The 27,407-nt window shown below is 44.5% G+C and overlaps 1 protein-coding gene across 1 annotated transcript in view; it reads right to left on the bottom strand.

Moving 5' to 3' along the window:
* The window catches only part of dgat2 (diacylglycerol O-acyltransferase 2), a 66,296-nt gene extending 39,704 nt beyond the window's left edge, over positions 1 to 26,592 (bottom strand). Inside the window, exons 1-3 of the mRNA XM_043692484.2 lie at positions 26,382 to 26,592; positions 4,475 to 4,603; positions 1,891 to 1,998 (exon numbers count right to left, since the gene is read on the bottom strand). Of these exons, the coding sequence (XP_043548419.1) occupies positions 1,891 to 1,998; positions 4,475 to 4,603; positions 26,382 to 26,421 (277 nt within the window). The 5' untranslated portion in view covers positions 26,422 to 26,592. The remainder of the gene's footprint in view (positions 1 to 1,890; positions 1,999 to 4,474; positions 4,604 to 26,381) is intronic.
* Positions 26,593 to 27,407: the final 815 nt, after the last annotated feature.

Here is a 27,407-nt window from a genome sequence, read left to right as displayed (position 1 = left end):
GAATTCCTTTTTCCTTTAATTCTTTCAAAATTTGGATTTTGCTGGCAAGACCAGACCTTGTTGCCAATCCCTAATTGCCCCCTTGAACTGAGTGACTAGCTCAGTCATTTCAGAGGGCAGTTAAGAGTCAACTACATTGCTGTGCATCTGAAGTCACATGTTGGCCAGACCAAATAAAAAAGGACCATTGGGTTTTTATGAATTATGCTGATAGTTGTTGAGTTGCTGAGATGTGGTGGTGACCATGAGAATGGAGACAATTTCATGTGCAGATTTATTTATTGGATGTAAATTACACCAAGGACTCACTGGAGTCTAACCCATGTCACCAAAGCATTAGCTTAGGTCTCAGATTACTAGCACTAGTCTAGTGACATTACCGAGATGCCACCATCACCTGTAATGATAATGTCGATAATTAATAAGCCAGTACTGCAGGTTAACGTGCTCAGGAAATGTGTCCAAATTCCAACATGGCACGTGGTGGAATTTAATTTAATAAAACATCTGGGAAAGAAAATTTCCTTTAGGGAAGGAAATCTTCTGTCCTTACCTGGTCTGGATCTAGACCCATAGCAATGTGGTTGACTTTTAACTGCCCTCAGGTCAATTAGGGATGGGTAATAAATGCTGGCCTAGCTAGTGTCCACATCCTATGAATGAATCAAAAAAGAACTTTGGAATTTCTTGCACGAAAGACCTGTGGATATCGAATCATTAAGTATATTGTAGATAGTACCAACCTGCCAGAGGAAGTGATGGAGGCTGGTACAATTATAACATTTAAAAGGCATCTAGGTGCATGAATAGGAAGGGTTTAGACGGATATTGGCCAAGTGCTGGCAAATAGGACTAGATTAATTTAGGATATCTGGGTGGCATGGAAGGATTAGACCAACAGGTCTGTCTCTGTGCTGTACATCTCTATGATATTGTAATGGGATAAGGTGTAGCAGGCTGGACCACTCTACTCCACTTTCTATTTCTTAGGTTGAACTAACTCCTATTTACTGTTTAGTAATTTCATTGCTTGAATGTCAAGCTTGGATGACAAGCGTATCATTTGTTGCCCATCCCTAATCATCTTTGAAAAGATGAACCATCTTGAACCACTGCAGTCTATGTTGCATATGTATACTCATTGTCAGAAGTCACAATAACAGGTTTGTTTGAAATCAGAACCTTTTGAAGCACTGCTCCTTCGTCAGGTGAAGTCAGAGTCATAGAAATGTATGACTTCATCTGACAAGGTTCTGATTTCAAACAAACCTGTTATTGTGACTTCTGACAAATGAGTATACATATGCAACATGGACTACAGTGGTTCAAGATGGGTCATCTTTTCAAAGATGATTAGGGATGGGCAACAAATGATACGCTGGTCATCCTCACCTGATGAAGGAGCAACACTCCAAAAGCTTGTGATTTCAAATCAACCTGTTGGACTAAAACCTGGCATCGTATGACTTCTGACCTTGTCCACCCCAGTCCAACACCAGCAATTCCACATTAACAGGCTCAGTGCTAGAAGGAAAGGATTTTGACTCTAGTGTTACAATTCCAAGTCAGAATGCAGTTGACAGTGTTCCTCTGTGACTACAGAAGATGCTGTGGAAGGGGCACTGGCAGGTTGTTGCACTGCATCTTGTAAGTGGTATACACTGCTGCCCCTTTTATACCCTTGACCAACAGCATACATGTTTAAGTTTCTGCTGATCGAACAGACTGCTTTGTCCTGAAGCTTTCCTGTGGTGGCTAAGCTGACAAATGAAGGACTCTTGAAGAGACAAAATAAAGAATAAGACTCCGCAAACCCAAGATCAGCTGTTAGGCTCCTTGATCGAATCCCACTGCAACTTAACCGGGTCCACTCCTCGCCCAGTTTCTAACCTTGGTTCGGCGTATTCCAATCGATGACTAGCCAGGAAAAGTATAAAGCTGCAACGGGCCACAGTTTAGTGAAGAACATGTAGCACAAGACCATAGTGCATGTGATCCCTGTAACGTGAAATCAGAAGCACAGTCATGGAGAGGAACCCAAAACCAAAGTTAAGAGACACTACAATGGTGAAGAACAGAACATTCTTTCACTCATAGCACTTCAGGAATTCTCGTTTCCAGTGAGGGGGTTGGCTAGCTAGTTTGTGATGCAGAGTGATGTCAGAGTGGGTTCAATTCCTGCACCAGCTGAGATTGCCATGAAGGACTCTCCTTCTCAACCTCTCCCCTCAACTGAGGTGTGGTGACCCTCAGGTTAAACCACCACTAAGGCATCTCCCTAATAGGCAAACAGCACTATAGTTTGTTAAGATTATTTACTAATTCCATCAAGCTGAATACTATTTAATTGCTTTTTCATTCATGGGAGGTGAGTATTGCTGGCTGACCTAGCATTTATTACCCCTCCCCTAATTGCCCCTTGAAAAGTTGTGCACAACTAAGCAATTGTTTGAATATAAATTCCCGGTCACCATGGTGGAATTTGAATACATGTCCCAGAACATTCATCCAGCTGGTCTTTGCACTACATCAGGTAAAGCCTACAGATATTTAATGAGGCCACACTTGGAATATTGTGTACAGTTCTGGTCACCACACTACCAGAAGGAGATGGTACAGAACAGGTTTATCAGGATATTGCTTGGTACGGGGGGATTTTAGGTATGGAGAAAGTTTGGATAGACTGGGTTTGTTTTCACTGGAACGCAGGAGGTTGAGGGGCGATAGAAATTTAAAACATTGTGAATGGCAACGTTGGAGTGGAAAGTAGGAGGCTTTTCCCAGGGAGGAGGAGCAGTTACTAGAGGAGACAGGGTGGTGTGGGGCCTAAAGGAGATGTGCACACTTTTTTTTGAAAACCTAAAGGGTGGTTACACCCTGGAACGTGCTGCCAGAGATGGTAGTGGAAGCAGACACAATAGCAACATTCAAGAAATACCTAAAATGAATACATGAATGGGAAGGGAATTCCAGCACCACACACAACTCTCAGTCTCAAACTTTCTCAATGGTTGGACTGCAGATGCTGAAACCAGAGTTTAGATCTGAGTGATGCTGGAAAAGCACAGCAGGTCAGGTAGCATCCGAGGAGCAGGAAAATCGACACTTCGGGCAAAAGCCCTTCATCAAGAATCTAAACTCTAAACATGCTCTTGTCAGCTTTCGGAATGATGACACTCTTCACTAAATGAAGGAAATACATACAACACAGGAAGAGGCCCTTCGGCTCTCCATGCCTGCTCCACAACATTTTGCCCTTCCATACTAAAACTGTCTTCCCTTTCAGGAAAAAGCCTTTCATCAGGAATGAGGTTTGTGGACCAGGGGTCTGAGAGATAAAAAGGAGGGGGTTGGGGTTGGTGGGGGGGGGGGGGGAGGAAAAGGTAGCTGGGAATGTGATAAATATATGGAGGTGAAGGGGATGATGAAAGGTCGGAGAGGAGGAAGTGGAGTGGATAGCTGGGAAGGAAGATGGACAGGTAGGACAGTTCAAGAGGGTGGTGCAAAGTTGGAAGGTTGGATCTAGGATAAGGTGGGGGGAGGGGAATGAGGAAGCTGTTGAAATCCACATTGATCTCATGGGGTTGCAGGGTCCCAAGGCAGACAATGGGGCGTTCTTCCTCCAGATGTCAAGAGGTAAGGGTTTGGCAATGGAGGAGGCCCAGGACCTACATGTCCTTGAGGGATTGGGAGGGGGAGTTAAAGTGTTTCCTCATTTCCCCTCCCCCCACCTTATCCCAGTCCCAAACCTCCAACTTGGCACCACCCTCTTGATCTGTCCATCTTCCTTCCCACCTATCCGCTCCACCCTATCATCTTCACCCCCACCTCTATCTACCTATCGTATTCCCAGTTACCTTCCCCTCAGCCCCACCCACCGTCCCATTTATCTCAGCTCCCCCAGCCCACAAGCCTCATTCCTGATGAAGGACTATGCCAGAAATGTCGATTCTCCTGCCCCCTCGGATGCTGCCTGACCTGCTGTGCTTTTCCAGCACCTACTCAACTCTGATCTCCAGTCCTCACTTTCTCCTACTCGAGAGACTGAGAATCAAGGTAGTGATACAAGAATGACTAATAAAAGCTGAGCCAAATAAAAGTGTTTGGCACCTTAATTCTTGTTTTTTTTTTGAAAACAGCACAAAGTTTTAAGGAACCAGGAATTCAGGAGCCAGATAAGCAGTAATCTAACCTAATGTTAGTACAGGTTTGAGGCTGAATGGTCATTCCTGTTCTCAACTTGACCACTTAAAGTGAGTCTCTGCACATTTATCAAAACATTTGGGCAAACCAAACTTCTCCATTGTTGTTATGATCAAATATCTATTGCTTTTATTCTATTCTTTTAAGCACACACAAATCTCATCTGCACTTCAATATGCACAACTGCTTAACAAAAAACATTATAAAAGGAACAGCCTCCAGTCTTCAACTAAAATGAAAAAAATAACTTTGAAGGAAGGTGTGAACTTACCCATAATTAGAAAAGTGATAACCCACTGATAGACAGAGATCATTTGCAAATGTCGTTCCACCTTGGACCTTGCCAGCCAAGGAAAAGATGGTAGGTTACTCAAGGCTGAGAGAATACTTGCGCCAGCTCCTAGACAAAGGGAAACAGATAAGGTAAGTCCATCTTTGTTGCAAGTGTAGTAATTGCTCCTGACAATTTGCTATGTGTGCTGTGGAAAATTGCCAGAATTCCCTTGCTGTGTGATTTTCCCTTTCTGCACTTTTTCATGACCACAGAGTGTTCCAAAGTGATGGAACTGGCTCAAAAGGACCGAATGGCCTACTTCTGATCCTGTTTCTGATGTAAATCACTTCTGCACAGAGGCTAACAAGAATGTCCCAAGGATAAGGAACTTCAGTCAGGAGGATAGATTGAAGGAACCGAGAATGATGGCCTTAGATGGAAGACTGCAGAGAGTAGACCTGACAGGGATTTTCAAAACCATTAGCAGGCAGGATGGAGTCATTATGATGGAAACCATTCCTGTTCGTAAAAGGAACAAGAGGGTGTGGATCACAAGTGATTTGTAAAAGAAGCAAGGGTGATGTGAGGGGGAGGGGGGGGGGGGGCAAAAAAAAAAAGCCTTCACACAGCAGGTAGCTAAGATCTGGAATGTACTGTACAGAAGTGTGATGGGGACAGGTTCAATTGAGGCATTCAAGAAGGTCAGAGACAGGAAGGACTGCAGATGCTGGAAGTCAGAGTCAATAGATGTGGAGCTGGGAAAGCACAGCAGATCAGACAGCATCAGAGGAGCAGGAAAGTCAACGTTTCCAGCTGAAACCTTTGTCAGTTTAAGAAATTATGTGAAAAAAGCAGGAGGTTGACAGTGGTTAAATGATGCTTGAAGAGCCAGTGCAGACATGGGCTGAATAGGCTCATTCTGTGCTGTAACCATTCTGTGATTTTCTGAAAAATATAATTTGATATCAATACCTCAATATTCACCTGGTTTCAAATTGTCGTAGCACTTTGCGTGTATTTTACACCAGCTTAACTTTTCACAGTTTCGCTCACATTCTAGATTATATCCCGGTTTCCAGATTTCTCATCCATCCTGTAAACACCCATCATTTTATACTGCGCCTTCAAGTTGCTCCTTACACCGCTTATTGAATGGCCTGCACTGCCCCTTTAAATGAGCTATCCAGTTAGTTCCACTCCCCTGCTCTATCCCCATTGTTTTCCTAGTTATCCCACTGCATTCTGAAAGTTTGCATTTCTCAAGCTGTGACCAGCTGGGAAAAACTGACATATTGGCAAAGTTTTTCACTCAGCTGTACAGCATAGAAACAGACCCTTTGGTCCAACTCCATCATGCCAACCTGACATTCTACATTAATCTAGTCTCATTTTGCCAGCATTTACCCCATATTTCTCTAACCCCTTCCTATTAATGTACCCATCCAGATGTCTTTTAAATGCTACCAGATGTCTTTTAATTGTACCAGCCTCCACCACTTCCTCTGGCAGTTCGTTCCAAAAATGCACCACCCTCTGCACATAAAAGTTGTCCCTTAGGTCACTTTTAAATCTTTCCCCTCTCACCTTAAACCCGGGTTTGATTCCAGCCTTGGGCGACTGTGTGTGGAGTTTGCATATTCTCCCAGTGTCTGTGTGGGTTTCCTCCAGGTGCTCTGGTTTCCTCCCACAATCCAAAGATGTGCAGGTTAGCTGAATTGGTCATGCTAAATTGCCCATAGTGTTCAGGGATGTGTAGGTCAGGTGCATTAGTCAGGGGAATGTAGAGTATTAGTGTAAGGGAATGGGTCTGGGTGGATTACTCTTCAGAGAGTCGGTGTGGACCTGTCAAATTTACGGGCGTGTTTCCACACTGTAGAGGTTCTATGAACATATCGACCTCTTCCGTCAGGCAGACGATACAAACGCATGGAAACACACATACACACACAGGTTCAGGTTTCTTCCCTGCTGAATGGATCACTCTAATTTCAAATCTAATGTTGATCTTGCTCTGTGCACCTTCTGTTCAGCTGTACCCTTGTATGCCTCGCTCTGCCGAAGCACCCTATGGTCTGTATGTCCTTGTGTTATAATCTGCCTATTCTGCTCGTAAAACAAAGCTTTTCATTGTACTTAGGTGCATGCAACAACAATTAATCAAATCAAAATTGGTCCCTATGTACAAAGATCTATCACTTACCTGTGAATGTAAATAATCCACATTATAAGTATAACTGATGATCTTCAATTGGTTTTTATTATTTGAGCACACCGAGTGGTTCTGCAAGTGCTGTCCATTGCTGTTCAATGTGATTATTCCAGACAATTCACTGGCTTTTGTAAATGCGCACTAGTTGAGTATGGTCTGCAATATTCAGATTTTACAGTACATGCATCTAATCATTTAATATGCCTTTCAAAACTGATTAGCTTCAGCACAAACTGGAACCATGGAGTCTGACATAATCAGGATCATTGATACATACATTAATTGTTTCAGATGTCACATGAAGGGAGAGGAATTGGTTACAAAGCACCATTCAAAACCATATGCACATTTACAAGTGGTATTTTAGACCATAAGATGGACTGAATGACCTAATTCTGCTCTGTCACATCTACTCCACTATTTGATCATGGCTGATATGTTTCTCAACTCCATTCTCCTCCCATCCCCCCATAATCCTTGATCCCCTTACTAATCAAGAACCTGTTTAAATACACTTGATGACTTGGCCTCCACAGATTCAAAACCCTCTGGCTGAAAAAGAATTCCTCTTCATCTCAGTTCTAAAAAGGGTAATTCCTTCATTGAGGCAGTGTCCTCAGGTCCTAGTCTCTCGTCCTTATGGAAATATCTTCTCTACATCCACTCTTTCTATGCCTCTCAGCATTCTAAGTTTCACTCAGATCCTCCCATATCTTTCTAAATTCCATTGGCTTTGGATAAGTACATGGACAGGAAAGGTTTGGAAGGATATGGGTCAAGAGCAGGGTAAGGGGGTTAGTGTGGATGGACATTTTGGTCAGCATGGACCAATTTGGGAAAAAGGGTCTCTCTCTGTGCTGAAGGACTCTATGACCCTGGGTACAGAACAGAGTGTCCAAATCATTCCTCGTAAGCCCTTTATCTCCAAGATCATTCTAGAGTTCCTCCACCCACAGCACATCCTTAGATTCGGGGCCTGAAATTACTCAAAATATTCCAAATGCAGTCTAACCAGAGTCTTAAACGGCCTCAGCCAGACACCTCTGCTCTTGTACTCTAGGCCTCTTGAAATGAATATAACATTTGTATTGGTGCTCAGTTGGCAATTTGGAACATGCATGTTAACCTCAAGAGAATCCCGAACTCAGACTCCCAATACCATTTGTGCCTCAAATGTCTGAAGGCTTTCCCCAATTCAAAAATAGTCTGTGCCTCTAATCTTTGTACCAAAGTGCAAAATCTCAATTTTCCACGTTGTACTCCATCTGCCACTTCTTTACCCACTCTCCTGACCTGTCTAAGTGGATGATTGGCTAGCATGTTTCTTATATGTAAAGTCTGCGAAGAAAACAGAGCAAATTGAACAATCATATTTGGCAAGAGCTACGTCTAAGATTTGACCAGGGCAGAGGACCAGTCAGAGCTGGAAATGTTTGGCAAGATTCTGCATTTGGAAGAATACAGTTTGAGTTTAATAAGTAAATATACATTATCTGTTTCTATCTCTGCTTTTTTCCCCCCCAAAGTACATGGATATTTAACAAAATATTGCTGCAAATGTTTATTTAAATACGTATGAAGTAGATTTACAAAGTTTGCCTAAGGTAAGATTAGCATGAATAGACTTTTTTTGGATGACCTTTAGGAGTTTGGTATCACTAAATCCTGTATCAGCAATAAAATTTGTTCCAAAACTTCCCGACCTTGCTAACTTAATCATAATCTGAAGCCTCATTGGTAATTTTCCTACTGTATGACTGGGCAGTTAGTGATTTCTGAAGGAGGGTCACTGGACTCAAAATGTTTACTCTGCTGGCTCTCCACAGATGCTGTCAGACCTGCTGAGTTTCTCCAGCAATTTGTGTTGTGTGTGTGTTTTATGTAGAATCATAGAATCAGTGTGGGAGCAGGCCATTTGGCCCACTGAGACCACCCCACCTTCCAAAACAGCATCCCACCCAGACCAAACTCCTACCCTATCCCCTGTAACCCTACCTTTTCCATGGTCAGCCCGTCTAGCCTGCATAGCATCTTTGGACTGTGGGAGGAAACCACAACCAAAAAGTGCCATGACAATTTGAAACCTGGTCACAGTGCTAACCACTGATCCTCTGTGCTCCCTCCTGACCTTCAGCGTTCACAGTTCTTGATTTTATTTAAGTTAATTTCTTGGACGAATGAAGTGAACCTACTACTGCCAAGTTTGCAGATGACAAAAACAAAAAAAGGTGCTAAAGGGAGTGGTGAGGATGACAAAACCCTACAGAAGGATATAGCAAGTGGGCAAAACCTGGCAGAGGGAACATAATGTGGGGAAATGAGAGGTAATGCACTTTGGGGTAGAAGAATAGAAAGGTAATGTTTTTTTTTAAAAGGGGAAAGTCTGTAGAAAACTACTGTAGAGGGATTGGAGAGTCCTTGTGTATGAATCACAAAAAGCTACCATTTCAGTTCATTGGATAATCAGGAAGTGAATGAAATACTAGCCTTTATTTCAGAGGGAATAGTTCACATGGCTCAGTACTTCCAAGTTTCATATAATCCACACATTTTGAAATTGTGCCCAGCTAGATCTAGATCACTAATACATATGTGGAAGAGCAGGGGTTCCGAACACCAACTCCTTCACTATTAGCCTACCTCCAGTGTGGTAAATAAGCATTATCCTGTTTGTAGTAACTCAGCATATTTGTATCCATGTTGGCACTGTTCCTTTTATTTCTTGAGGTCTAACTCTGCTTATGTCTATTGTGTGGCACTGTAACAAGTATCTTCTATATATACCACATCAACAGCATTGCCCTTATCAGTCCTTTGTAGTATCTCATTGAAAAGCTCAAGTTAGTTAGTTAAACCTGATTTGCCCTTAACAAATCTTTACTGGTTTTACTTAATTAACCTGCTTTTGCCCTAGTGAGTATCAATTTTACAACCATGTAACATGGGAACAGGAATAGACCATTTGATCTGAACAAGTATTTGGAGATAGACCACAGATCAGCCATGATCTCGCTGAATGGTGGAACTGGTTCAAGGGGCTGAATGGCCTACTATGTTCCCTCAAGTCTGCCCTGCCGTGCAATAAGGTCATGGTTGATGGGTTTGCATTTTGATTGCACGTTCCCATCAATCCTCAAACACTCAAGTCCCCTTTCCAACTGAAATCTATCCTTTTCAGTCTGAAATTTCTTTTAAAAAATTCATTCGCAGGATGAGGGCATTACTGGCTAGGTCAGTATTTATTGCCCATCCCTATTTGCCCAGATGGCAGTTAAGAGTCAAACACATTGCTGTGGGTCCAGAGTCACATATAGGCCAGACTATGTAAGGACTGCAGTTTCGTTCCCTAAAGGGAATTACTGAACCAGATGGGTTTTTCCAACAATTAACAATGTGTTCATCGTCATCATTAGACACGGATTCCAGATTTGTTGTTTTTAAGTATTCACTGATCCTGCCCCCAACTGTCATCCAATGCAGAGAGTTCCAAAGTTGCACACCCTCAAATAATTGATCACTTTTAAAAATCCTTTCACCATAGAATTTAATGTGACTGGCCTCTAGTCACTGGATTTAACTTCACTCCTTTTTTTGAAAAAAGGTTTTAACATTTGCAATTCTCCAGTCCTCTCGCAACAGCCCAGTCTACAGGGGTTACAGACAATAAGTGTTTTATTCTTGGTAGGTGCCTTATGAAAGGATCAAACTAGTATCTAGAAAATTCAATCCTGCTCATTAAGTTATGTTTTTACAGGCAGCATGAAAGGAGTGTATTATTTCAGAATACTAGCTATAGCCCACGTTGTGCATCAGAGAGTGTCACACCCAGAATGCAAGTGATCAGGATTGTATAGATGATAACGAGAGAGTCTCTGGGATTCTCACAACAGCCAGAGGGAATTTTTGGACTAGTTTACTGTGGATCTAGATTGTCCGGTTGTAAACGTTGTTGCTAATCAGTTGAACAGTTTGCTTTCATCTCCACTAAGCTCTTGCTTTGAAGAAAAATGGCAATAGTGACTTGGGGGCAGCACGGTAGCTCAGTGGTTAGCACTGCTGCCTCACAGCACCAGAGATCCAGGTTCAATTCCACCCTCAGGCAACTGTCTGTGTGGAATTTGCACATTCCCGAAACATCGATTTCGAAGCTCCTTGGATGCTGCCTGAACTGCTGTGCTCTTCCAGCACCACTAATCCAGAATCTGGTTTCCAGCATCTGCAGTCATTGTTTTTACCTACATTCTTCCTGTGTTTGTGCAGGTTTCTTCCAGGTGCTCTGGTTTCCTCTCAGTCTGAAGACATGCAGGTTAGATGGATTAGCCACAGGAAATGCTGTTTGGAGAGTCAGTGTGGACTTGATGGACCAAATGGCCTGTTTCCATACTGTAAGGATTCTATGATTTCAAGTATGTAGTCTGTACAGAGCTCTGGGAAAAGGGTCAAGAATGAGAGAGGAATGACATTAATCACTCGAACAGCCAGCTCAGGATGGTAAGCTGAATGGCCTCCATTGATAGTTTAACGATCTTGATTCTGCAGACATAAGCTCAAGCCAGTTGGTGCACTCTTTTGGTAATCTAATGACAACAAAGGATACTGGATGGTGTGTGAATATGGCTCCAAGCCAGACAATCAACCACGATCTAACAATTGCAGAGTAGAGTGGATGGGCTGAATGGCCCACTCTTACCCTGGTTTTCCAAATCCAAGCAGCTTGAGCCCATTCAACCCAGTATTGAAATTTCAACAGAAAAATGGATTGATTTTTTGTTGGGCAATGATATTAAAGGACAAAATGAATCAGGCAGATGGATACTGACTAGCCATGATATTATTGAATAGCAAAATAACTTCCAGGGCTGAATGGTTTCTGTCTGTTCCTAAGTCCACTCCCTAGAGCGGAGTGAGAGATTTGGAAAGACCAATCAACAAAAATGTTGAAAAACTTGAAAGGGCTCAGAAAAGATTTACAAAGATGTTGCCAGGGTTGGAGGGTTTGAGTTATAGGGAGAGGTTGAATAGGCTGGGGTTGTTTTCCCTGGAGCATTAGAGATTGAGGGGTGACCTTATTTGATTTTACAAGATCATGAGGGGCATAGATAAGATGAATAGCCAAGGTCTGTTTCCCCAGAAGTTGGGGAATCCAAAACCAGAGGGCATAGATTTAAGGAGAGAAGGTAAAGATTTAAAAGGGAACCAAAGGACAACATTTTCATGCAGGGGATGGTGTGTCTATGGAATGAGCTACCAGGGGAAGTGGTGGAGGCTGGTACAATTACAGCATTTAAAAGGCATTTGGATAGGTATATGAATAGGAAGGACTTTTGATTTGATTGATTTATTGTTGTCACATGTATCTGAGTACAGTGAAAAGCTTTGTTTTGCAAGCAGTACAGGCAGATCATAGCAAACAAGGACAAACAAATCACAGGGTGTTTAGACAGAGCGAGGCATATAGGGTTACAGCTGCACAGGAGATTCAAAAAACAAGATCAACATTACTTGAAGTTAGAGATGTCCATTCAGTAGTCCAATAACAGCAGGGAAGGAGCTGTTCTTGAATCTGTTGAAGCATATGTTCAAGCTTCTGCATCTTCTGCCTGACAGAAGAGGTTGTAGGAGAGCATTACTGGGTTGGGAGGGGTCTTTGATGTTTAGTTTAGTGTGGTGCTGGAAAAGCACAGCAGGTCAGGCAGCGTCCGAGGAACAGGAAAATCAACATTTCGGGCAAAAGCCCTTCATCAGGATGAGTCTGAGCTGGTCTTTTATCCTCCACACAAACATCCTTTCACTATATTTCATTAACCATCTCTGCATACTATCCTATTCCTTATCTCTGTCTAGCTTCTCCTTAAAGGATTTTGCCTGAAACGTCGATTTTCCTGCTCCTCGGATGCTGCTTGACCTGCTGTACTTTTCCAGCATCACTCTAATCTAGACTCTGGTTTCCAGCATCTGCACTCCTCACTATTGCCTGGGTCTTTGATGTTGGCAGCCTTTCCATGGCAATGAGAAGTGTAAATGGAGTCCATGGATGGGAGATAGGCTTGTGTGATGTTCTGTGGGCTGTGTACACAACTTCCTGTAGCTTCTATAGTCCTAGTTTAGATGGATATGGCCCAAATACTGGCAAATGGGACTAGATTAATTTTGGGTATCTGGTCAGCATGGACAAGTTGGTCTGAAGGGTCTATTTCTGGACTGTACATCTCTATAACTCAACGGTTCACTAATACTCTTCATGGTTTGGCAATATTAGATCAGCAAGCATAGGGAGAGATGCTCAAATGAGATTTGATCTGCTTTCCCTTTACCTGGATACCCAAGTGTGTTACAGGTGGGTTTGCTTCAATAGATGAGTGTTACTTATGAATATAGAACAGCATAGAACAGCATGTCTCAAGCTGAAATCCTCTCAGTAAATTTCGAAAATAGGTTTTCACTATTTCCAGCTATCCATTGGGATGAGGAGTCTGAGTTGGTGTTTTATCCACCATACAAACATCCTTTCACTATATTTCATTAACCATCTCTGCATATTATCTTATTGCCTATCTCTGTCTAGCTTCTTCTTAAAGGGGTCGATGCCATCTATCTTAACCATTTCATGGAACAAAACCCCCATCTCCAACAAGTGTCAGCCATTCGTTCTGGATTTTTTAAATGGGATTTTTGCCTTGACCAAATAAAGTCAGTGTCAAATGATGTACAGCACAGAACAGAACAGACCCTTTGGTCCAACTCGTCCACGCTGACCAGATATTCTAACTAATCAAGTCCCATTTGCCAGCACTTGGCCCATATCCCTCTAAACATTTCCTATCCATATACCCATCCAGTGGCCTTTTAAATATTGTAATTGTACTAACCTCCACCACTTCCTCTGGCAGCTCATTCCAAACACCACCCTCTGCATGAAAAATTTGCCCCTTGGATCCCTTTCAAATCTTTCCCCTCCCACTCTAAACCCATGTCCTCTTGTTCTGGACTCCCCACCCCAGGAAAAGACCTTGTCTATTTACCCTAAGCATGCCCCTCATGATTTTATAAACCTCTACAAGATCATCCCTCAGCCTCTGACACTCCAGGGAGATTGACACATTCCATCATCCAGTACCGTGATAATCCTCAACTCCAGTATCTTGCCTTTTTCCCATTCCTCTCCTGATTAAATATCTGTCTATGTAATGACCCAGCCGCAACAGCCCTCTGTGGTAACGAATTCCACAGAACCACTCCCCTCAGAGAAGAAATTCTTCTTCATCTGTCTGAACTGTGCAATAGAGGCTGCCCTCTGGTCCTAGACTCACCCACAAGGGGAAAGAAACTCTCCACATCTGCTCTTTCAAGGTCTCCAAGCTTTCAATAAGGTCACCAGTTATTGTTCTAAACTCCAATTAGTACAGGCCCAAGCCACTTAACCTCTCCTCATAAGAAAATCTCCCCACACCCAGAGTAAACCTAGTGAACATTCTCCAGTCTGTTTCCGAAACAGGTCATGGAGATGTACAGCACGGAAACAGACCCTTTGGTCCAACATGTCCATGCCGACCAGATATCCCAACCCAACCTACTCCCACCTGCCAGCACCCAGACCATATCCCCCCCAAACCCTTCCTATTCATACACCCATCCAAATGCCTTTTAAATGTTGCAATTGTACCAGCCTCCACCACTTCCTCTGGCAGCCCATTACACATAAGCACTACCCTCTGCATGAAAAAATTGCCCCTTTGGTCTCTTTTATATCTTTCCCCTCTCACTCTAAACCTATGCCCTCTAGTTATTGGCTCCCCACCCCAGAGAAAAGACTTTTTATCTATTTATCCTATCCATGCCCCTCATGATTTTATAAACCTCTATAAAGTCATCCCTCAGCCTCTGATACTCCAGGGAAAACAGCCCTAGCCTCTCCTTATAGTTCAAATCCTCCAACCCTGGCAACATTCTTGTAAATCTTTTCTGAACCCTTTCAAGTTTCACAATATCTTTCCGATAGGAAGGAGACCAGAATTGCACACAATATTCCAAAAGCCGCCTAACCAATGTCCTGTCCAGCCGCAACATGACCTTCCAACATCTAGTACTCAATACTCTGACCAATAAAGGAAACCATACCAAATGCCTTCTTCACTATCCTATCTACCTGCGACTCCACTTTCAAGGAGCTATGAACCTGCACTCCAAGGTCTCTTTGTTCAGCAACACTCCCTCGGACCTTACCATTAAGTGTATAAGTCCTGCTAAGATTTGCTTTCCCAAAATGCAGCACCTCGCATTTATCTAAATTAAACTCCATCTGCCACTCCTCAGCCCATTAACTCAACTGATCAAGGTCCCATTGTAATCGGAGGTAACCTTCTTCGCTGTCCACTGTACCTCCAATTTTGGTGTCATCTGCAAACTTACTTACTAACTATATCTCTTAAGCTCACATCCAAATCATTTATATAAATGCCAAAAAGTAGTGCACCCAGCACCGATCCTTGTGGCACTCCACTGTCACAGGCCTCCAGTCTGAAAAACATCCCTCCACCACCACCCTCTGTCTTTTACCTTTGAGCCAGTTCTGTATCCAAATGGCTAGTTCCCTCTGCATTTTGTGAGATCTAACCTTGATAACTAGTCTCCAATGAGGAACCTTGTCGAACGCCTTGCTGAAGTCCATATAGATCACGTCCACAGCTCTGCCCTCAATCTCTTTGTTACTTCTTCAAACAATTCAATCAGGTTTGATAGACACGATTTCCCCCACACAAAGCCATGCTGACTATCCCTAATCAGTCCTTGCCTTTCCACATACATGCACATCCTGTCGTTCAGGATTCCCTCCAACAACTTGCCCACCACTGATGTCAGGCTCACTGACCTATAGTTCCCTGACTTGTCCTTACCACCTTAGCATCACGTTAGCCAACCTTCAGCTGTTTGTAGAGCAGTTCAGAACAAGATGCAAAGTGAGACTTAATGCTGAATTACTAATACAGAATTTGACCTCAATTCCTCAACCAAATTATACTTTCAATATGTAAAATAGCAAAGTTAAAAATCACAATACCAGATTGTGATACCAACATGTTTATTGGAAGTACAAGCTTATTTTTAGGAAAGCTATTGCTCTCAAATAAACCTGTTGGACCCGCCCCCACACCTAACCCCGCCCCCACTCCCAGATCCAGCCCCACACCAGGTCCCAGGTCCTAGCTCCCAGCCCTGCCGTATATTCACCATCCCTCCAGAACTACCTCTCTGAGGATGAAAGATGAGTCCTCAGCAGAGGCCTCACCTTCATTCCCCTACGCTCTCGGATTAACGAGTTCAACACGCGGCGAGACATCGAACAATTCTTCCGCCGCCTTCACCTCCGCGCCTACTTCTCCAACCAGGAATCTCGCCCACCCTCGGACGATCCCTTCTCCCGCCTCCAACACACCCCATCCACCTGGACACCCCGTGCTGGCCTCTTACCTGCCCTCAATCTCTTCATAGCCAACTGCCACCGCGACATTGACCGCCTCAACCTCTCCGCCCCTCTCACCCACTCCAACCTCTCACCCTCGGAGCGTGCAGCCCTCCACTCCCTCCGTTCCAACCCCAACCTCACTATCAAACCGGCAGACAAGGGAAGCGCGGTAGTAGTTTGGCGCACTGACCTTTACACCGCTGAGGCTAAACATCAGCTCGCGGACACCTCCTCCTACTGCCCCCTTGACCATGACCCCACCTCCCACCACCAAACCATCATCTCCCAGACCATCCATAACCTCATCACCTCAGGGGATCTCCAATCCACCGCCTCCAACCTCATAGTCCCACAACTCCGTACCGCCCGTTTCTACCTCCTGCCCAAAATCCACAAACCTGACTGCCCCGGCCGACCCATTGTCTCAGCCTGCTCCTGCCCCACCGAACTCATCTCTGCATACCTTGACACGGTCCTGTCCCCTTAGTCCAAGAACTCCCCACCTACATTCGGGACACCACCCACGCCCTCCAACTCCTCCATGATTTTTGCTTCCCCGGTCCCCAACGCCTTATCTTCACCATGGACATCCAGTCCTTGTACACCTTCATCCCCCATCACGAAGCCCACCGCTTCTTCCTTTCCCGCCGTACCGACCAGTACCCTTCCACTGACACCCTCCTTCGACTGACTGAACTGGTCCTCACCCTGAACAACTTCTCTTTCCAATCCTCCCACTTCCTCCAAACCAAAGGAGTAGCCATGGGCACCCGCATGGGCCCCAGCTATGCCTGTCTCTTCGTAGGATATGTGGAACAGTCCATCTTCCGCAGCTAAACTGGCACCACCCCCCACCTTTTCCTCCGCTACATCGATGACTGTATCGGCGCTGCCTCGTGCTCCCACAAGGAGGTTAAACAGTTCATCCACTTTACCATCACCTTCCACCCAGACCTCAAATTTACCTGGACCGTCTCAGACTCCTCCCTCCCCTTCCTAGACCTTTCCATTTCTATCTCGAGCAACCGAATCAACACGGACATTTACTATAAACCGACCAACTCCCATAGCTACCTAGACTACACCTCCTCCCAGCCTGCCCCCTGTAAAAACGCCATCCCATATTCCCAATTCCTTCGTCTCCGCCGCATCTGCTCCCAGGAGGACCAGTTCCAATACCATACAACCCAGATGGCCTCCTTCTTCAAAGACCGCAATTTCCCCTCAGATGTGATCGATGATGCTCTCCACCGCATCTCCTCCACTTCCCGCTCCTCCGCCCTTGAGCCCCGCCAATTGCCACAGGACAGAATCCCACTGGTCCTCACCTACCACCCCACCAACCTCCATATACATCGTATCATCCGTCGTCATTTCCGCCACCTCCAAACGGACCCCACCACCAGGGATATATTTCCCTCCCCTCCCCTATCAGCGTTCCAAAAAGACCACTCCCTCCGTGACTCCCTCGTCAGGTCCACACCCCTCCACCAACACAACCTCCACTCCCGGCACCTTCCACTGCAATCGCAAGAAATGCAAAACTTGCGCCCACACCTCCCCCCTCACTTCCCTCCAAGGCCCCAAGGGATCTTTCCATATCTGCCACAAATTCACCTGCACCTCCAATCACCATATACTGCATCTGCTGCACCCGATGTGGCCTTCTCTATATTGGGGAGACAGGCCGCCTATTTGCGGAACGTTTCAGAGAACACCTCTGGGACACCCGGACCAACCAACCCAACCACCCCATGGCTCAACACTTCAACTCCCCCTCCCACTCCACCAAGGACATGCAGGTCCTTGGACTCCATCGCCAGACCATAGCAACACGACGGCTGGAGGAACAGCGCCTCATCTTCCGCCTAGGAACACTCCAACCACAAGGGATGAACTCAGATTTCTCCAATTACCTCATTTCCCCTCCCCCCACCATGTCGCAGTCCCAACCCTTGAACTCAGCACCACCTTCCTAACCTGCAATCTTCTTCCTGACCTCTCCGCCCCCACCCCCACTCCGGCCTATCACCCTCACCTTAACCTCCTTCCACCTATCGCATTTCCAATGCCCTCCCCCCAAGTCCTTCCTCCCTACCTTTTATCTTAGCCTGCTTGGCACACTCCTCATTCCTGAAGAAGGGCTCATGCCTGAAACGTCGATTCTCCGTCTCCTTGGATGCTGCCTGACCTGCTGCGCTTTTTCAGCAACACATTTTCAGCTCTGTTGGACCATAAGCTGACTTTGTGCGATTTTTAACTTTGTCCACCCCAGTCCAACACTGGCAACTCCACATCGTACAACATCAAAGTATGAGAGGAAATCTAATTGAGGTAAATAAGAGACTAAAGGGGATTGACAAAGTAGATGTAGGAAGGATGCTTTCTCTTGTGGCATAATCCAGAACGAGAGGTCATAGTTTTAGGATAAGCGGGAGCAGATTTAAAAATAGTGATGAGGAAAACTCATTTTTCTCAAAGGAATATGACTGGAATTCACCAAGTGTGTCTTGAAATCCCTCACCCTAAGGGAAATACACCTGCCATTCAACTTATCTCTACACCTCATGATTTGAAAAACCTATATAAAAGGTCACCCCTCACTGAGGCGAGGTTGAGAGATCAGCCATGATCATTTTGAATGGTGAACCAGACCTGAGGGGCTAAATGGCCTACTCCTGCGCCAAGATAATATGCTGTTATGATCTGGAATGCATTGCCTGGATGAAGGAGTAGCTGATGCAGTTCTAATTGGAATTTCAAAACAGGAAGAGAGATGGTGGTGTAGTGATAATGTCATCGGATGAGTAATCCAGGCTAATGCTGTGGGGCCAAAAAGGTAAAAACAATGACTGCAGATGCTGGAAACCAAATTCTGGATCAGTGGTGCTGGAAGAGCACAGCAATTCAGGCAGCATCCGAGGACAGGCAAAATCGACGTTTCGGGCAAAAGCCCTGTGGGGCCATGGGTTCAAATCCCACTGTGGCAGGTAGTAGAAGAGTAAATCTGGAAAGCAAAGCCAGTCTTGATGAAAACACTTCTGGTTGAAAAGTGTTGGTTATGGAAGGATACGTGCCATTCTTACCTGCTCTGCTCTACACAAGTCCAGACCCGAAACACAAAACAAAAGCTGCTCTGCTATCCCACATGATCATGGTTGATCAGTCTCCTGTTCCCACTTTCTCCCCATACAATCTGATCCCATTAGCTCCAGGAACTATATAGCAAAGACAAAAAAAAAGCTCTTTGACCTGTCAAGTTTGTGGCAGTCATGAACAACCATTCCAGATTGAACTCCTTTGTGGAAACACTCAATGTCTTAGCGTGGTTGACTCTTAACTGCAATCTGAACTGTCCATCGGTAATTAGGGATAGGAAACAGATGCAGGCCTTGCCAGTGACACCCACGTAAGAAAACTGTTTTGGAAAAACAACATGTGCAGAGGTATTGAGTGAAGTGTTGGAAGCAGTGGGACTAATCAGGAGCTCTGCAGTGAGCTGTCATAGACACAATGGGCTTCTTTCACTCTGTCCTGAGACACTCTGTATGTAGCACAACACTCTCAAACACACGAGTAAATCCTGTTGGAATCCACTGCTCATACGTTGCATGCAAATGGCAAGGTTTAAAAGAAGTTAATTTATTTTTTTTAAACAAAGACATGCTTCGATTCAACAATTCTGATTATCCTGACACAAAGGATTTTCTGTCAATTGACAAAGAATCCAAGGGGGTTTTGATGAACTCACTGTCAGTTTCGGAGTTTTGGAAGTGCACCAAAACAAAGAGTCATTGCACCTTCCCTACCCAAGGCAAACTGGACTTGATTCCTTGGCAACCCTCAGTACAGTCACTGAAGTGACAAACATATTGCACCTCATGTCAATGAACCAATCCTGTTCCAATAAAATTCACAATCTCCATGACAGGAAAGAGAAATCATGAAATATGGAGCTGTTGGTGAAAATAAAATTGGAGTGAATTATGGTTTCAAACAGAAGCACACAGCTACAAACCAGAAACCTGCCTTTAATATAAAAAGGCATCTCAAGACGCTTCATAGGGACTGCAGTTTTCTTTTTCCATAATGAGCTTATGTCCTTTATGAAAGACCATCCCCAACTACCATAAAGTCAAACAACACAAAGAGACCCTTCGGTCCAACTCGTCCTTGCTGACCAGACATCCCAATCTGATCTAGTCCCATTTTGCCAGCGTTTGGCCTATATCCCTCCAAACCCTAGTCAAAAGTGATGCTGGAAATCAGCATTTAGATCAGAGTGGTGCTGGAAAAGCACAGCAGGTCAGGCAGCATCCTGCTCCTCGGATGCTGCTTCTCCCTCCAAACCCTTCCTATTCATGTACCTATCGAGATGCATTTTAAATGGTGTAATTGTACCAGCCTCCACCACCACTTCCTCTGGCAGCTCATTCCATACATGCACCAGTTTCTGCATGAAAATGCGCCTTGAGTCCCTTTTATATCTTTCCCCTCTCACCTTAAAACTTATGCCCTCTAGTTTTGGACTCCCCTACCCTAAAAAGACCTTGGGTTGTTCATCCTAACCATGCCCCTGATGATTTTATAAACCTCTCTAAAGATCACCCCTCAGCCTCCAACCCTCTAGGGAAAATGGTCCCAACCTATTCAGCCTCTCCCTACACTTAAACCCTTCAACCCTAGCAACATCTTTTCTGCACCCTTTCAAGTTTAACAACATCTTTCCTGTAGCAGGGAGCCCAGAATTAACGCAGTATTCCAAAGGTGACCTCAGCAATACAGCTGCAATATGACTTCCTAACTTCTATACTCAATGCACTGACTAATAAAGGCAAGCTTACCAAATGCCTTCTTCATTATCCTGTCTACCTGCGACTCCATCTTCAAGGAACCCTAAACCTGCACCCCAAGATGTTTGTTCAGCAATATTCCCCAATGCACTATGATTAAGTGTGAAAGTGCTATCCTAATTTGCAACACCTCATTTATCTAAATTAAACTGCCACTTCTTGGTTCATTGGCCCTTCTGATATGGAGATAACCTTCAATGTCCACTACTCCATCAATTTTGGGGTCATCTGCAAACTTACTAACCACGCCTCCTATATTCACACCCAAATCATTTATATAAATGAAGAAAAGCAGTGGGCCCACCACCGATCCTTGTGGCACACCGCTGGTCACAGGCTTCCAGTCCAACCATCGATAGAAGCTAAGAGTCAACCACATGACTAGGGGTTTGGAGTCATGTGTAAGCCAGGTCAGATAAGGATGGCTGTGAACGAGATGGGTTTTTGCCATTAGTGACGGTTTCATGGTCAACATTACTTAGTCGATTTTCATATTCCAGATTTATCAGTTAATTGAATTTAAAATTTCACCATATTCTCACAGCAGTAGTCTAGAGTTCTAGATTATGAGTCCACGGACATTACCACTATGCTACCATCACTGCCCTCAGATATTAATTGACATTAAACCAAAGGAGGAAACATTAGGACAAGTGAACAATTGCTTGCTCAAAGTGGCAAATTGTCAGCAATGTCTTAAAAAAGGAGGTGAAAGTGTGGGGGTACAGTCAAGACACTACACCACTGGTACCCTGCTCCCAGATCTATCAGCGAAATCTTGGAGCGTTCAGTCTCAGTTTAGATTGGGTACACCAGCAAAAGTCAATGATAAACAGATTTGGATGCTCAAGAGAATCTCGAAACAATGGCTGGTTTGTGTCGGAGTGTCAGACTTTTTGTCAGCCTGTGGAGAAATGTCCTCACTACAGCCAGTCACCCTCATCCTGATATCAGAAAGGTCTTTGGCTGTCACTCAAGGGATTGGCCTCAAAACTATCCTTCAAATGCCACACAGACACATGTACGCCCACTCTCCACACACACCAACCAATAATGGAAAGGAAGGACAGACTTGACTAGCTACAGACTAAAATGAACTTGATTGAAGGATGCAAGATTCTGTGTGGGGGTGGGGGGGCAGAGGGGGATGTAGGTATAGTCTCTATGGGAGGATCATAATCCTACTGAATGGCAGCAAGAGCTCAAGGGGCTGAATGGCCAATTCTTATTTCTATTTCTTACGGTCTAATCTAGAACAAGGGGTTACTATTTAAAACAAAAATCAGGAGTCACACACTTTATTGCTCACAACTAGTTACTCTGGAGAAGGTGTTGGCAAGCTGCCTTCTTGAACAGCTTCAGTCCTTGGGATGTAGAGTCACTCAGAATGCCAGTAGTGAGGGAATTCCAGGCTTGGTGAGCCAGTCCCACCAAAGGAACAGCTATATACTTCCAAGTCAGGATAGTGAGTGGCTTGGAGGGGAGCTTGCAGGGGGTGCAGATGTCTGCTGCTCTTGTCCTCTTAGGTGATTGAGGTCATGGGTTGATAAGAACACAAGAAATAGGAGCAGGAGTGGGCCATTTTGTCTCTCAAGCTGACTGGTCAGACCACAACTGGAATACTGTGAACACTTGTCTAAAGAAAGAAATACCAGCATTGGAGGTAGTCCAGACAAGGTTGACCAGGCTGATTCTGGATATGGAGGGATGAGGAGAAGTTGAATCTGGTGTTCTTGGAGTTTAGAAGAGGGTGACATTTGTAAACAATAGGATTCTTGGAGGATTTGACAGGGTAGATTGGGAGAGGTTACTCGGGCGACTGTCTGTGTGGAGTTTGCACATTCTCCCAGTGTCTGCGTGGGTTTCCTCCAAGTGCTCTGGTTTCCTCCCACACTCCAAAGATGTGCAGGTAAGGTGAATTGGCCGTGCTAAATTGCCCACAGTGTTAGGTGCATTAGTCAGAGGGAAATGGGTCTGGATGGGTTGCTCTTCGGAGGGTCAGTGTGGACTTGTTGGGCCAAAGGGCCTGTTTCCACACTGTAGGGAATCTAATCTGATCTAAAGGTTGTTTCCCCTTGCGGGAGTGTCTAGGACCAGAGGGCATCACTTTGGAATAAGGGACCACCCATTTAAGACAGATGAGAAATTTCCTCTTAGGATAGTGAATACGTCGAATTGTTTATCTCAGAGGGCTATCGAGGCTGGATTTAAGTTAATTCAGTTGAGATAGACAGATTTTTAATGAGGAAGGGAATCAGGGGCTATGGGGAAAAGGCAGGAAAGTGGAGTCAAGGGTCATCAGATCAATCACAATCTCATTGAGAGATAGAGCAGACCTTATGGGCTGAATGGTCTATTTATGCTCCTACATTTTATCATCAGAAGGGTTTACAAGTTGATGGCGACCTGCTTTGGCCACATTACAAACACACCCTTTTGTGACCATCAAATCCTGTGGCTGGATTCGAACTCAGGATTCCTAATTCAGAGGCAGGGACTCTGATCACCTGCACAAGACTTCGTTCACAACATTATCATTTGTGTATGAACTCTAGGCTGTATTGTTGCTTGTGCAATGAACCAGCAGAGGAAGGTTTACAGGCCTTGATAATGTTGGCATTTCTGTTTTTAAGAGGGGTATGGACAGAGTTGGGGAATGGTTTTCCTAAAGGCTGGGCAAGTTCCCACACAATTCTATGCAATCAAAACCAATACTTGTTCAGTACAGTAGGGTGCACAAGTCAGTCTCTACATGACTAGGTAAGATCCACAGTCTCACCGGAAATAACAAGGTGTCAGCAGTGGCTCTGGAGTTAATACTTTTCCCTTGGAATCAGATGATTGCAGGTCAACCCCACCATCCTGACACCCCTGACTGAGGAAGGCGATTTCAAGAGAGGACTTAGATATTGTTCTTAGAGATCAAACAGTATGGGGAGAATGTGGGAACAGGAGACTGAATTGGATGAACAGCCATGACCGTACTGAATAGGGGAGCAGGCTCAAGGGGCTGAATGGCCTACTCCTGCTCTCTATATTTCTATTCAATGTGGAACCCGCCTGTCCCCTAGTGCACACATTTTGTTTTACTGAAAATAAATTTATGGCAAATACATTGAATCAGAGCTAATGTTTGATAATGCTATGAATAAATCCCTCCTTCCCCCACAATCCCAATGCAGCGTCCTGACCTACATTTATCCCTGAGACAACATGACCGAAATAGTTTAACTCAGGCTGCTGTTGGGATCGCGCTGTGCATAAATGCTGCAGATCCTCTGTTACCAAATGACTGCCTTCCAAAAACACTCCAACATATGAAAGATGCTAAGTATATTATATCCTCACATCTGTATTTTTGTTTTAAATGGAAAAAGCAATCCTAAGAAACATTGGTTCATAAATTAAACTTTTAAAGATTTAAAAGGATGTTGCCAGGGTTGGAGGATTTGAGTTACAGGGAGAGGCTGAACAGGCTGGGGCTGTTTTTCCTGGAGCGTCGGAGGCTGAGGGGTGACCTAATAGAGATTTTATAAAATCATGACGGGCATGGATAGGGTAATTAGACATGGTCTTTTCCCTGGGGTGGGAGAGTCCAGACCGAGACGGCATAGGTTTAGGGAGAGAGGGGAAAGATACAAAAGGGACCTAAGAGGCAGCTGTTTCACACAGAAGGTGGTGCTTGTATGGAATGCGCTGCCAGAGGAAGTAGTGAGGGCTGGTACAATTACAGCATGTAAAAGGCATCTGGATGGGTATATGAAGCGGAAGGGTTGGGAGAGATATGAGGCAAGTGCTGGCAAATAGGACTAGATTAGGTTAGGATAACTGGTTGGCATAGACAAATTGTACATCATAGAAACAGACCCTTCGGTCCATGTCTATGACTCTTTGACTCTATACTTAGGCACTGCAGTTTTGGTGCTTAATATTGCCTGATTTTCCATATTTATGAGATGACGTTGAGGTGCAGGCGTTGGACTGGAGTGGACAAAGTCAGAAGTCACAACACCAGGTTATAGTCCAATAGTTTGTTTGAAACCACAGGGTTTTGGAACGCTGCTCCTTCATCAGGTGAAGTTAAGGGAGGCAACTCCAACAACACTCAACATGCCTGACACCATCCAGGCCAAAGCAGCCTGAGTGATTGGAACCACATTCACTTCCATGACCACCGACGCTCAGTAGCAGCAGTGTGTATTATCAACAAGATGTACTGCAGGAATCAGCAAACATCCTCAGGCAGCAGCCTTCAAACCCACAACCACTTCCATCCAGAAGGACAAGGGCAGCAGATACATGGGAACACCACCCCTGTAAGTTGCCCTCTAAGCCACTAACCACCCTGACTTGGAAACACAATGCTATTCCTTCAGTGTCATTGGCTCAAATTCCTGGAACTCACTTCCTTACAACACTCTCTAGACCCCAAGGACTGCAGTGGTTCGGCAAGACGGCTCACCACCTCTTTTTGCAGGACACTATAAATCAGACTCCAACCAACAATTCTCACACACCCCATGAACAATAAGAAAAATACATGCCACGGTGTCACAGCAACATTTACACCAAGCCAACAGGGTGGGAGGGTCTCATAGTGGAGCACCTCATGTGAAAGATGGCATTTCCAGACAGTGCAGCACTCCCTCAGAACTGTCCCACAAGTCTCAGACCAGATTCTCTGCCCTTTAATGGCATTTGGTAATTTGATTTAGGAGATATGACAACTGAGGCAAGATTTGTAAAATTTTGCCAAATTGGAATGCATGACAGGCTTCAGACAATTTAAACAGCCGTCAGAACACTGAAGAGAGGAGATAGAGGTAATCCTGTTAGATCTACTAAGTAGTTTTAGCCAGTTGTACCTTGCTGATATTTGCATTGGAGTAGATAAACAAGCATTTCACGTGTGCAGAGCAGAGTTAGCATGACTGACACACACATTTTTGATCTGAACTCTCGCTGTCAAGTTTCACAGAAGCATAGAAAGTTTCGGGAACAGCAAGAGGTCAATTAACGAGTCACCCCTTTAATCCCACAGTCTGTATCCTGACGAACAAAGCACTCGAGGTGTATATATTTCTAAAAGAGTCTATGGTTTCCACCTCCATTACTCTCTCAAATACATTTATGAGGGAGCTTTAGGGGGAAGCCGGGTGGTTAAATAATTGAAACGGTGCGATTGCCAAATTCAGATCGAACTTTTCAATCGACTTTGAAACTTTGAACACCCCTGTTCCCAGTTATCACTGTCTCCAACCTAACCCTTAGGCATTAAATCGCAATGCATGTCAGTGAGAGTTGCTGTGACATTTATTTTTAAAACTGAGGACAGAAAAACGTAGACAAAAGGTATATCGTATAAAGATCTGCCTTTACCTCTTAAGATGCCTGAATGGGCTGCAATAATTGTCTTCATTCCTTTCCTTCTGATTTTCTGTTTTCCGAATCAAATTAAGAGTTGGGGAGGTCCCTCTACGTTCCAATGCAGCAGATCGCACAGAAATATGATTGTCTTTTTGCAGCACCTTTTTGTTTTAAGGGAAAAATGTAAGCGGTTCAAGTTTAGCGAGACCCCAGCATTGGGACCGCACGTTCCTTTAATAGCCGAGGAAAACCATTCTATTGTTTAAAAAAGGGGGAGACTTTAAACTACACTTCAACCAGCTGACGCCAGACAACACTGTCAAACCCTGACAATGCAAGTTATAATTTCTTTACAGATTTCAATAACTTTTAAGATTTACTTGCTGTGCAAAGGGAATGTACAGTCCATAAAATTCTGAAATTACTCCGTCCTTTGATGGTGTTGGAATGGCACAGTCTGCATGCCCCGCCCCTCCCTTTGCCTTTGGTCAATTCAGATTGGTTTGCATGTAGGTTAGAGAGGGATAAGTCCATGAGAAAAAGGAGCAGGAGATGGGAATTGGGAGGTAAAGACAAGAAAGTGGAGTTGAGGAATATCAAATCAGCATGGTCTCATTGAATGGTGGAGCAGACTTGATGGGCTGAATGGCCTATTTAAGGCTACAACATGCAGGAATTTGATTTGGTTGTTTAGCCCTTTCATCCTGCTCTATCATTCAATAGAATCGTGATATTTCCAGGTCCGCTTTTCTGCCCTTTCCCCATAATTCTTCAATGATCGAAGATTGGACATATCAATGTCCAACCGAGCAGTCCTGTTCACTCTGCCCCAGTGCTACATTGTACAATGAGCAGGCGCTTCCAAAGTGCAACTCAAATTCCCAGCATTGTGTCTTTTTTGCTGTTTGAGGTGCTACATTTGGCACTTGAATAGAAAGACTTGCATTTTTGTAGCACCTTACATGACCTCAGGACAGCCCAAAGCCTTTCACGGCCAATGAAACACTTGTTCATGTGTGACCACTGTTAGGGCAACAT

Source organism: Chiloscyllium plagiosum, unplaced genomic scaffold, assembly GCF_037043375.1.
Source record: "Chiloscyllium plagiosum isolate Xiang-an unplaced genomic scaffold, Cpla_swu_hap1 HiC_scaffold_6, whole genome shotgun sequence".
Taxonomy (NCBI): domain Eukaryota; kingdom Metazoa; phylum Chordata; class Chondrichthyes; order Orectolobiformes; family Hemiscylliidae; genus Chiloscyllium; species Chiloscyllium plagiosum.
Note: the sequence above shows the minus strand (reverse complement) of the source record. Positions and strands in the feature narration are given on the sequence as shown.